Source organism: Podarcis gaigeae, assembly GCF_964106915.1.
Source record: "Podarcis gaigeae genome assembly, chromosome: 14".
NCBI lineage: Eukaryota > Metazoa > Chordata > Lepidosauria > Squamata > Lacertidae > Podarcis > Podarcis gaigeae.
Window position 1 is genome coordinate 25,505,634 of NC_139690.1, and position 13,554 is coordinate 25,519,187.

Below are 13,554 nucleotides of genomic sequence, written 5' to 3' on the forward strand. Positions count from 1 at the left end.
TAAAAGTCTGCTTCCTTAAATATACAGCTGCTCTTGTGGCTATAAATCACGGGTTGGCACTTTGAAAATATCTCTACACATGAAAATACAACACTGTGTCCCTTAACCAGGATTTTGACTGGCATCAAAGAAAAGGATGCAGGGCCTTCTCTAGATCTTAACACACAAGAAACAGCCCTCAGAAGTTTAGGTTATTTGGTACAGAAAGGGCAGTACCATCACAGCTGCACACAGGTGGGTGCTTGAGTTTAGAATTTTCTCAACTTATTATTATTTAAATTTATACTCTGCCTTTGCACACAAGAAATCTAGGGTGGCTAGCAATCATAATATATGAATGTGCAATATTATCAACAATAAGAATTATATACAAATACAAAAAAGCAAATATCAAAATACATATATATGGGTCATACATATCTCTTAAACATTAAAGGCTGCAACAACCAACAATGAATTGCATATATGAATGAGCCATCACAGATCAAACACCAAAAATGGAGCTTTCATCTCAGAGAATCATAGAATTGTAGAGTTGGAAGGAAACCCAAGGGTCATCTAGTCCAACTCCCTGCAGTGCAGGAATCCTGTCCACAGCCATCCCTGGATGAGCTTGAACAACCAACCTTAACAGCAAGACACGCTGACCCATAGTGTCACTGGCACATTGCTTTTCAACTGAATGAGTTTACACAATCACCTACAAAACCTTCATGTAATCTAGTGATGCATATACATGCATGAACCTGCTGAAACTAGAACAACATGTGGACAGTAAAGGGCAAATTTACACTTGCCTGGACTAAAATTCTTGGCCTCTGAGGGGATGGAAAAGGAACTTTGTGCATAAAGTGGGAAATATGCCTGTGAAAGAAGAAATAATTATTTCAGCTTAATAAATTTAATCCGTTTACGGAATACAGGATGCCAGTGTACATCCAGCATACAAAAAGCATTAAAACATTTTTTAGCAGATAGGCTCTATTCAATTGTGTTTGTTTAAATCAGTGCAGAGTTTTCCATAATGACCTGTGTGTTCCATGGAGGCACAAAGAGTAGGGGCAAGCTATGGGGAACAATTTAGCAACCTGCTGGGAACAGAAGTAGCTCTGCTAGCTTTCCAGCAGGTGGGTCACTACTGATTAGCCGGAGAGAAGAGGTGGCAGAGAGGTTGGTGGGGTGCAACGCACCACCAGGCAGCACCAGATTGGATCTGCTGGTGCATTTGCACTGCACTGACCTTACCACTGCCTTGCTCACCCCCTTCCCAGTAAGCAACAATGACCCACCTGCTGAGAAACAAGCATAGTGACTCCACCCCACTCAGGAAGTTTCTTGTTGGGAGTATCTCCTTATTCCAAGTTTGTTCCTGTATCATCAAACCATGATTTGGCATTATATCTAAATCAATCCATAGTTAAGATTACTTAAAACAGGTTTGGTGCAAGGTCTGACTCAAGCTAGCAATGAGCCCAGCTGGCTACTGGCTAGGCAGAATGCACTCTCAGCTGTGACCAGTGGCCAGTCTCAATTAATAAAATTGTTCTACAGTAGCACTGATGTGAAATGGACAAAATATCCTACAGAACTTACTTCTCAATGGGCAGGACATGTGGACCAGAGATGGAATAACGATATAGAAAAGTAAGAAATTTCTTGAAAGCATCGAAGAATGGCCAGTGAGAAAGAAGGCAGATGCATTTATTCGTCTGGACTGTTTTGGAGCTAGCAGACTTCCCATCAGGAGTAGCCACTAAACCCAACTGAGATTTCTGCTTTTCTGTGAGATTCTCTTCAGAATAGGTTTCATAGAACTGTATTGCAGCACCATAGACCTGCAAACAACAAAATATGTGATTTAATGAACATGCTTGTTCTTCATGCGTTTGCTTCAGACCAAAGGCAAAGGACTCCAGAATATGTACATTTATCAAATAGCTTTACTTTAATGTACTGCACTTCTGGAAATATTATGAAAACAATTTAAGCAACTCAGAGAACTAAAAATGTAAGTAAATGTGCAATAAAAAGTTGTTTTGTGCATGCATGCAGCACTATAAGCAATTTAAGGTTAATGAACAACTTCTTAAAATGTATGTCTCAATAGCTGGGTCGCAATGTGTTCCTGGGCAGGTGGCATGATGAGGGGCATTAATGCCACATCAGATATGGCACTTAAGGTCTAGTGCCCATTATAATTTCTCTCAATGCCTCCAAAGTATTTTGCTGAGAGGCATTATGGGAGATGTAAATCTTGTCTCCATCCACCCAACACAGCAGTGTTGCCAGGTAAGTCCATCCTGTTCTACCAAGAGAGGAGGGGGCTTTCCAAGGTCTCTTTGCCTGGGGCTCCTCTGTTCTGGAGCTGACCCTGCTCTGTCAGATCCCTAACTCCCCATCACAGAACTACAGCTTCCACTGCTCCTCATGGAGAAGGAATAATGATCAAACCAGTTTAAGTCTAGCATTAATCACCATGTGAAGTCTTTGCAGGAAGAATTTTCAAGCTTTCAAACATTTTCTGATTAATTCCTCAGACTCAGAAAAATGAAAGAACAACAGCAACAAACTAAAATAAAAGAACAAGCTGTACTTGGAAAATTATACTTGCTGACAAACTTATCCTTACCTTTTCAGCTGAAGCTCCAGTTAGTACAAATGTAGAAAACACTGGGAGGGGATACTTGCTATTAGACGGCCAACATTCAATTGTTGCCCCCATTGGGAGGCAAAAAAGAGGTACTGATTCCGGTAAGGGAAATGAATCGTAGTCGTCTTCTGGATATCTGCATATTAGACCTGGAGAAACAATTTTTTATATTACTGATAGACCTGAACTCCACTGAGCATACTAGAAAAACCATTCCTTATGTAACACACCGAACTATTAAGAAGCATGCTAAGAGTTTATTTTCCCAACTTCTATGCTTCCCTACACAACAAATGCAATCCTTTGCATGCCTACTCACAAACAAGTCTGAATTAAACAGGTCTTACTTCCAGCTAAGGGCACAATCCTACACACATCTACTTGGGAATAAGACCATTTAATTCTATGGTATTTACTTCCAAGTCACATGAGATCCAGTTTAACCATACTCCTGAAAAAATATGAAGGCCAACACCACAAAATTAAAGAAAAACTACACGTATCAGTCTAAAACGGAATTAAGCTCTCAATTGAACATTAGCACCATATTGAGCATTCCAAAAATATACAAAAAATTATTAAAAACCCTTCATCTTTTAAATCAAGCAACACAGCAGAAATTTAAATTGCCCCAATTAGAGCAAATAAGGAAAATTCAAAGCTCAAGATTGTCAAACTGCCATCTATCAAGATTCAAAGCTCAAGATTCAAAGCTCTTATATTGTCAAACTGCCATATATCCACTGTTGATATCTTTCAATAAAAAATTTTGCTTGAGGTAATTTCAATATACCTCATTTATTTCTGACCTTGTTGACAAATTAAGGAATATCGTCCTTAGCCATCATCAAATGATCCAGTGAGAATGTAAAATAAACACTTTATTCAGGAAAGCTTTGGGCTGTGGAGTGCAATCTAGTTTTTAATGATGTTGCTTGATTCGTATTTGGAATTTTTTTGTGTCTTTTAGGACTACAGTTTCACTGTTTCTTGTTTTGACATGTATAATTTCTGCATCATCACCATCTCTTCTAATGCCAAACTTGGGTGGTCCAATGCCTATCCATTTGAAAGGAAAACAGGGCTGCTAGCTAGCTAAATAAATAAATAAATAAATAAATTAGCTTCTTCATGCTCCCAGGAATATTAGTTTATAAAAGAAAAATACTTTAAAAACACCAACAAACAGCTGGATGGGAGCCAACACACAGTGGCTTCCAAGACTTATAAAACGTAGAGGATAGTTGAGACACAGAAGGTTGCAAGTCTGTTAGGTGGGTGGGGAGGGAAAGGAATATAAATAGAGGGAATTTGCCAAATAGCTTATAGCATGGGTAGGCAAACTAAGGCCCGGGGGCCAGATCCAGCCCAACTGCCTTCTAAATCTGGCCCGCGGACGGTCCAGGAATCAGCATATTTTTACATGAGTAGAATGTGTCCTTTTATTTAAAATGCACCTCTGGGTTATTTGTGGGGCATAGGAATTTGTTCATTCCCCCCCAAAAAAATATAGTCCGGCCCCCCACAAGGTCTGAGGGACAGTGGACTGGCCCCCTGCTGAAAAAAGTTTACTGACCCCTGGCTTATAGTATCTTTGGCTTGGAGTAAAGGGGGTGAGGTGGCAGGTGTGTATCACAAGGTTACAAGGAGGCAGGAAAGAACGGAAACATTTTCTTTTGGTATATTAGCATTAATACTCTCATGTTTGGGGCTGGCTGGCAGTCCTAAGACTATGTCCTTTAGCACTACATAACACAATAGGAGAAGCAGGGTTGACCCAATAAGTTTTGCTGCCTGAGGCAAGAAACACAACGGTGCCCTTTCCCCCATTCTATGTACCAACCAGGCCAGCAGCTCAATATTACTTCAAACACAAAGCATCCTCCACCACATCTGAGGCCAGCAGGCTAGCTTAGGGAGTATGGGGCTGGCTGTGGGCTGTCCAAAGCTCAATCCTCCAACATGTTGCCACATTCCCTGCCCCTACCAACATCTGCCACCTGAGGTGGCTGTCGAATTCTGCCCTATGAACAAACACAAACCCCTGTGTTGCAGCTACACTATCCAGTGATCACTGATCCACTAGCATAATTCCCCACTAGTATGAATATTTCATTATTCGCTGATGAAGACTTTATTCTGAAACAGTTGAACTATTCTTGATATACTGTCCTTTTGAGACTTCAGAGAGATGTCTTCCTTTGAGACTTTTGTGAAACGGCTTCCTTTGAGAGACTGCTTGGCGTTCCTCTCTATTCATTGATTTGTTTGATGCTTTGTTTGACTCCGATGCATATAACAACTTGTAGTTACTTGTATATTTTGTGAGATGTGTTGTATGATAGATACATCATTTTGAAGTGGCTTATTCGTATATTTTGAACTCTGTCCTATGGCAGGGCCAGCCACGAGGAGACATTTTCAAATGGGAAGAAATTAAAAGGTGTCCTTTCTCCCTTTCTGCTCCTGAATTCTTCCTTCTAGCTGTCTGCAAGCCCTGAAGGGATCATTGAGGATCCTTTTCCAGAATGCCAAAAGTCCTGAATAGGAACACTCCTTTTAGGGTTGAGGACTGTTGCAAGTCCCCACTTGCTCCTACTAATACTGAACTCGGGTTCCTACAAGTTTGGCCTCTCAGAAAGAAATCTGTAGCCTCTGCATACTAGGTGGACTCTGCAGACATGCAGAAGAATATGAGTTGGTAAGTTAACAAAAAAGAAAATTAAAAACAAAAACAAAACAAAAACATGGTCTGAGAAGGACTTGTGCCATGGGAAACACAGTGACAACCCCTGTTCTATCTGCTGAACCACATCGGTCCTATTACAGACAGCATTGCCACTTGAACTGGTTTCACAACTCCTCCAGTCAATGCAATCCAATTTCCCAGCAATTAAATCAAAATAACTCAACATTTCATTCTGCTTATTCAATAGAAGGCATACTGGATAAAAGCCTCCTAAGCGATGCTGCGTTCCTTTTAACTGGGCTTGCCCAGGCAAGCTCCAGAGAGAGGATGAGCCTCTGTACTTGGCAGATATACCTGTGTGCTTCCAAAATATCCCAATTAAAGCGGCTCAGAGTTGTGCATTCCCCCTCATTTTGTTTTACAAAAGCATAGCAACGAAAGACCACCCATTATGCCGTATCAAAAACCATTACTGGACCTCCCATTAATTCCAAAAGTGGTTTGCTACGCAGAGAAGTGGGGGAAGAGAAAGCTTTTCATGAAAAGTAACCGCAAGTCAAATTCCCCAATGAGCGAAGAAGAATGTAGGCAGCATGGAATACGAAGGCTTCCATAGCTCACCACTTCATTTTGGCCTTGAAAATTGGACCTCCCTCCTCTGCCTTTTACTTCTGCTCCCCTTCCCTTCTCTTTGTTTGCATCTCATCTGTTTAGTTTGTAAGCTTGATGACAGGTCCTGTCTCTCATTTTTTTAAAATGTCATTAATATGAGCTACTTTAGAAGTCAAGAATGGTCCAGAAAATGGAATAAAAATATAATAAATAAGCAACCTCCGAAGTCGCTCCAGGCCCACAGAACCAAGTCTTTATCCTGTTTGTCATAAATGAGAATGTGAACACACCACACATTTAAAGCATGTCTTCTTCCTCACACTCCACAACATACACACCCTAAATCCTAGGAACTGTAGTTTGTTAAGGGTGATGGAAATTGTAGGTCTGTTTCAGGTAAAGTACAATTCCAAGGATTCTGTGTGTGTGTGTGCGCGCGCGCGCACGTGCGCTTTAAATGCATAGTCCGTAGGCTGCCTGCCTCTCAAAGTGATATAACATTCTTGGTCTTCATGATATTACAGAATTTTCCCACGTCAGTGCAAATCCAGTCTAAGCTTACATAAAAGAATTAATCCATAAATAAAATTGGTCTACTATATGCAGCCAATAAGCATTACTGTATTATAAATAAATAAAACCTACAGATGACTTACCAGCTTTGTATGATATGGTGTTTGTTTTTGCCACAGACTTCTTATAGCACAAGTATACTGCTGAGCCCCACTGCAAGAGAAGTGCAGAACAGGGTGAATTAGTTGACTAGACAATGTAGAAAGACAAGAGTACAATGCCACAAGTGGGAAGGATAAACAAGCCTGATCAGACAACTTGTAAAAGGTCAAATTATACTCCTTTAAAATCAATTCAATGATTGTAATGAATAATGGAAGCACTCTTGTGTGTCAGATTAAAGAACCCAACTTAAGGTAAAAAAAACACAAACTATTTTCCTGGGCAAGCCCTTTCACTTGATTCATGCTGATGTTTAAGTATTCTATAACCAAGCTTGAATCTCTTAACCTGTAATTTTTCACCCTGTGACTCATTTTTAGCACAAAATCTCATACAATTTCATAATTTTTGAACAGTACCGACTTCTCTCTGCTGCTGGAAATGTGTCAGGTAAACAGAAATTTATAGTATTCTGATAATTTTTGTCACCATTGGTAAACCCAAAGGAAGACAAGAATAAAAAAGAGGGGGCTACCAACAAATGTCTGCATCACACTTTTGGAATGTAAAATGAGTACTTTCATGCACTACATAAGCCATAATGGGTACTACAAATGAAATACACTTGATTTTGTAGCTTGCTCAGGTTTTGTATATGTTTTGGAGTAGCTCAGACAGCATTCATACCAGAGAAATGAGAAGCAAATATTCATTCCCACTGATTTCAGTAGCATTTTGATAACTTCAGTTTATAAAAAAAAACCTTGCGCAGCTCCTACTTATTGCAAAACAAATGATTATGTGCCATAAGTGAAAATCATGAAAGATGTAAAAGCCCTATTCCAGAGGCTTGCTCAGAAAACAGCATACATTCCTACTTCAAATACCCATGAATTCTGGAATGTGTTTTAACTGAGTCCATAATTTGAAGCATTTTAAGAACTGTCTTCTAAGCTACCCTGTGTATATCATAGTTCCTCCTACCCCTCCAACACACACATGATTCTCTGCCTTTTCTTTTATCCTAGAAAGTGGCATAACGACAATTTATCATTCAAAAATAGCACTATGGCCCAGCGAGATAAATAAGAATATTCAGTTTAAATACACATGAGAAGGGCTTGCAAAATAAATAAATAAAAGGGGCTTTAAAAAAATCAAATCACTTGACAATGATTTGATCACATAAAAGCAAAAATGATGGAAAACAGCAGTGCATTAACCACAGGCTTTCATGCCACAGTGCACCTGAATCATACTGTTTCTATTGAACAAATGCTATCACCAGAAATCCATTCAATTTAACTTGCATTTAAAATATTCTACTGAAAACCAAGTAATGGTATCTTATATACTTTTTGTGCAATTGACTATTCATATGGAAGGCCTGCAAGAAGTGCTTTCCCAGTGTTCTGTGTAACTAACAGGTATCAGAAGATGGTGGAGTAGATTGGATTCGTTAACATTGTGACAGCAAAGAGGACTTGAGGGGACTTTTTTAGAGTATGCCAACAATTATTACTTTGATAATGAGTAGCAGGAAGGCTTAAAGAAAGAGAACTCATGTTGATGTGACAAAAATAATCTATTCGATATATTATTCAACAACAACTGAGCCTCCATATTCATAGGCAGCCTACATCTCATTATCAGATGCTGGGAGTAAAGAAGAGGGGGAAACTATTTTGCAGTTTTGTGTCTCCCTACTGAACTTCCAGAAGTATATGGTTGGCGGAGGTGAATTAACTAGGGGCTCAGCTACACAGCTGCAAATAAAACTTTAAATGTGTTGTAAAGTGCAATATACAAATGTGACAGTAGATAGCGACAGTGAGCTATGCAAAATTCAATGTATTTTTCTAAACACTTTTTTAAAAAGCATTTTCACAGTGTTTTTTATATGCATGTAGATTCCACCTAGGTATGTCTTAGTCTATCCAGCAAAGCAATTCTTACTTTTTTTTTTAAGTACTTGCCTTAGGACTGCACAGATAACTTCATAAAAAGCTGCTTGCAGCATTTAATTTATACCATTGTCCATAGGGCAAAGAGCAGATAACACTGCAACACAGCAGAGAACCCTTCAAGGGATTACGGATTGCTCATGAGAAGTTGACATTGTTGAGACATGAAGAAGAAACTGGCACAGATCCTCTGGAATCTTACAGGAGAGTAGGATTAATTAGAAATATATATGTCTACTCCAACCTGGTTTTTTTTAATGCCAACTGGTAACTGAATGTTATGCTTTGTAAACCACTTAAAAGCCTATTTTGTCCTTAAGAGGTATATAAATTAAATAATAACAACAACTATATTGTAAGCATTATAAATCCATTAAACAGTATTTTCTACAAATCCCGAAGTCCACCTTACCATACTGCTGTTCAGATTCTTGTCAACCTTGCAGAATGTGTGTGGTGGGGTTTCTCCTTTACTTGGTATAATTATGCATATGTCTGTGACAGCCAAGGTATTCTGAGTCATGTTCTCCAAGGCTCTTCGGAATGTGATGTAGACTTTTTGCGATGAAGCCCCACCGCTGATATTTGCAGGGCGGCCATGCGGAGTGGCTTGGATGATTTCACAACCCTGTTTTAATCTCTCTTTCCCATCATATAAAACCCTAGACAGAAGACATACCCAAAAACACAAGGACAGGTTTTTAGAAACAACAGGTAAGGAGTATTGCGGGGAGTGAGAAGGAATCCTGCTAGGCTCTACCCATAATAGACCACAGTCAACTATGCTCCATTCATGAAGCAGCAAGGGTTGGGTTGCATGAATGACATGCTCAGCACAGGTGCAACTGCAGAACCAATCCAAGGCTTCTGACACTGTGTCTGCACTGAACCGGCAGTGCGCCAAGCTCCTGCTGCCTTGCTCTTTCACTTCCACATCTCGGTAAGTGGCAGTGACACATGGCACTGGGAAGGAAGGTCAGCAACACAGTCCCACCTGCACCCCACCTCAGAGTAAACCCCACTCGTTTCTCCCCTGAACTGCCAGCTCTACAATTCTACAATTCTATGATTCTATATCCATCAGGATTGTTGCCTCCAAACAAAACCTAACAGACCAATGTTTTTTAAATAAACGTTATGAGCTCTATTCCTTAGTAGTGCAACTTGAATATATATATATATATATATATATATATATAAAGCAACGTTAATAAAGTTTACTCACCCCAAGTCAGTAAGTGGGGGCTTGTTTCTCCCTCTCCTGTAGCATAGATATATTTGTGGTCCCACAAGGCTGCCATTGTTGAGATCTGCTGACAGTCCTGATGGAGTAACATCTATGCATTTGTATCCATGAGGCACTTCCTCCCCCAGAGATTTAATTATCACCGCCACATCTGTAATTGGCTCTTTTGGCTTTGCAAGCTTGTGACAAGCATCGTTGAAGTGGATTTCCTCCTCTAGTGGTTTCGAAATATCAGTCAATCCTGCCACAACAAAGTAGTCAGCAACACGGGCCCCTCTGTCTTCCATCTTCCATCACAGAACGATCTGGCTAGCAAGGGATGAAAGAAATGTGGGATATGGTAAAACTGAAAGGTCTCTGAAAACCACCAACCTTTAAGAGTACACTGAAAAGCATTACATTTTTCTCTGATGCCATTGCCAAGTTTTCTTCTACGTAAAACAGATTTTTCTCTCTCCTTTATAATGAAATAAGCACATGGCTTACGTACCCAAGTTCCAGTTTCAATAATGTCAGCACAAATGTGCTAGCTTATGAACAGCTTGTTGAGTTTAATGTCCTTGCACAGATGTGAGGCCCACAAGCTCACACACTTGCCATGGTAGTGAGTTATCTTTGTAATAAACTGAATTACTTATCAAAATAAAGGAATGGAATATTTACCAGCACCAACATCTTCGGGAGCACACCTTCTGTATATTAAATGTTAATTCAAATGAAAACCTATCCTCAACAATCACAAGTGTCTTGGGCCAATGAAACGAAACACTCCTAAAGCTACAGGGCATTATATAAGCATCTGCTCTTAACAGCTTAAATGATGCAACAGAGCTTAGTCACTTGCCCAGTGTCCCCCCCCCTTTTTTTAGAGCAGTGGGTAAAAGCAGAGCGAACAACACAAACGTCTTCCTCATGGAAATATCAGAGTGTATAATGGACAAACACAAAGCATTCTTTAAATGGTAAACAGGCTGTTCTGAAGAACCAAGGGAGAAAGAACTGGGTTAGACTACGAATTACCAGTGCGTGAAGACAGCTTGGAGACAGACTGGAGCTGGAAATAGGCAGTAGATTTTTCAGAGCTGAAAGTAGCACAAGAAAGGCACTATCACTCATGGTACACACCCTCATCTCACCATCTGATCTGATTAAACAGTTTGCCAGGCTTTTGTGGTACCTCAAAACCCTGCAGCACTGTATGAACAGTGACTAAAATAGAACAAGAAAATGCATGTATACAGGATAGGCTATGATGGCTCTATCAGGGCAGCCTTGATGTTTTATTTATACTATTGACATATATTGCGTAACATGCACTCATCATTTTATCCACTTTGTACTCTAATGGCCTAATAGCTGTTATCCCAGCCATTCAGTGATGGCATTGTTATTGTCTGATTGATTTTATTCTGCATTTACTGATAGTTATTACATTGCAGAAGACCTCTTTTTTTTTAAACCTGTTGGCAAGCATACTTGAATCAATAAATTATTCAAGCACCAGTATAAACTTCTCTTTTCCCCCTGCTCACTCAGATTCATTCTGTGGGTGCATGCAAAACCCAAGGGTGAAGTTTTTGAAAGCCAACAACAGAAGACACACGGCCTGACACAAACCCTTAAAAAAGACACTCATCATGTTATCAGTTGAGCAATGCCGAAGTCTCTCAGATATCCATCCTGCCTCATCACAGGAAACTTCCTTCCCTTTTTGGACTTCCGAAACGTCACTAACCACAAAGAGCAGCAACTCATTTTGGCTTATTGTAGAATTTAGATCAGGGTTATCTATTGTCTATTATCCTTCTAGTTCAAACCCAGCTGAGAACATGTGTTCTACCATGTAATAATCTAAGAAATCCTAAAGGTTAAAACAGGAAACCACATGCTACTAATAATATGGTCAATTTACCAACAGACAGCTTTTGTTACTTTGATACAGATTCTGTGCAAGCATAAAATAACTGCAGAATTTGTTACTGATAGCAGAATTCAGCAGCAGTTTATATCCAGGCAATGGATATAAACGTATTGACATTATGGCTCTTATTTTTCCTTTGGCTAACAGATTTATCTTAAGAGATCCCTAGCCATGGCACAGAACTACGATTCACAAGGTCCCCTTGGGAGACTGAATGACTTTTTTTAAAGTCTGTAGTACAGTATTGATGTACTGAAAGGGAAAGTCAATATAGATTCATGGCACACTTTATGGCCACTAAAGGAAAGATCATGTGGATACACAAGAGGAGATACTTTCTGTCAACATAAGAGCACATGCCACATCTATCAGTGTCAATATTATATTGATTAGGTGGAGATAGATAACAGAATACTTGGGCTCTGGACACAGCAACACAGAGAGACTGGCCTGAAACAGGGCAGATGCGCTTGTACAAAATCTTCCTGCATCTGCTCAGGGATATATTTTTCCTGTTTCCACAGACACACACAAACCCTTAATGCGGGTGTTAGCTTATGTATAAAAAGGGTCAAGAGATTTGTTTTTAATTGAAATGAATCAATACAATTTCAAATGCTTTCCCTCGAAATTTAATTACTCCTCTGAAAAGTAGACTCCCCCTCCCACTCACCATTTTAAGCAGATGCATGGAGGTTGCCCAGTTGTATAAAGCCAACCAGACACTCTGGCAGAACAGAGAAAAGAAAACAGAGATGACTCATCCCCAAGCTGAAAAGTGCAGTCCTCTCCATCCAATCTCTATAAAACAAGCTAATCCTCCTTCTAAATTTTTAATTCTCAAAGATGTGGCAGGCTAGGATATTAGTGAATTGCAGGTTTTGAAAACAGAATTTAATGAGGTCTCCCACTTAAGCTAGTTTCTTACTGACTAAACTTGCAATTATTATAGAGTCCATTTCTGAAAAGTTATAGTTTTACCTAATCTTAGCACTTTTACACTTTTAAAGATAAAAATAAATGTTTTTCTTTCCTCTCCTGTGGAATGTCAAAACATCCTACAAGCCCCATTTCCAGCTACAAGACTCAATGTTCCAAAAACTACTTAAGATTGGGTCATTTCAGCCTCCTGCTATGTCATATGATTGTTGCTCAAGAACCTCCGATTTCATTTCTGGAAAACTGAAGCAATATGTTTAAATCAAACACTACATCAATGCCCTCTTTTCATAGAATCATGGAATGGTAGAGTTGGAGTCACATTTAGCTGTGCGGACGAACCCTTATTTGCAGATAAGTCCTGTTGAATTTAGGGAGCAAGCCTAAGCTCCCAGACAGGGGGCCCAAATCACAGGACTTCCAAGTTGGAATGGGCCCAAAAGGTAATTTAGCCCAACCCCCTGCAATGCAGGAATCACAGCTTAAATAATCCATGAGTTGGCCATCCAACCTCTGCTTAAAAACCTCCAATGAAGAAGAGTGCACCACCTCCCAAAGTAGTCCATTCCACTGTCAAACAGCTCTTGCCATCAGAAAGTTCTTCCAGTCAGAATGTTCTTATAATCTGAATCCACTGGTTTGGGTCCTACCCTCTGATGGGCTGTTGGATGTTGCAAACCTGCCCTTCTGCCAGTGAAGAGGCAGGTCTGATGCCAGAGGGCTTGTTATGGTGGCAGCAAAGTCTGCCACTGTTATTCCACCATCATCAGTGCTCAGATGGCAGCATGGTTTGAAAGGGAGTATGTCATGAACTCTGAGAAGGCCTTGGGGTCTTCAGAAAGAATAGCATTCCAACCA

At 39.9% G+C, this 13,554-nt stretch overlaps 1 protein-coding gene across 2 annotated transcripts in view; it reads right to left on the reverse strand.

Annotated features, from left to right (window-relative positions):
* DENND4A (DENN domain containing 4A) overlaps positions 1 to 13,554 on the reverse strand; it is a 62,391-nt gene that overhangs the window by 42,197 nt on the left and 6,640 nt on the right. The window contains exons 2-7 of one of the 2 annotated variants that reach the window (XM_083713040.1): positions 9,816 to 10,141; positions 9,003 to 9,252; positions 6,608 to 6,677; positions 2,630 to 2,799; positions 1,594 to 1,835; positions 798 to 864 (exon numbers count right to left, since the gene is read on the reverse strand). In XM_083713040.1, coding sequence (XP_083569166.1) covers positions 798 to 864; positions 1,594 to 1,835; positions 2,630 to 2,799; positions 6,608 to 6,677; positions 9,003 to 9,252; positions 9,816 to 10,123 — 1,107 coding nt within the window. In that variant the 5' untranslated portion in view covers positions 10,124 to 10,141. Of the gene's footprint in view, positions 1 to 797; positions 865 to 1,593; positions 1,836 to 2,629; positions 2,800 to 6,607; positions 6,678 to 9,002; positions 9,253 to 9,815; positions 10,146 to 13,554 lie in introns of both variants that reach the window. The other variant, XM_083713039.1, reaches the window with a different exon arrangement.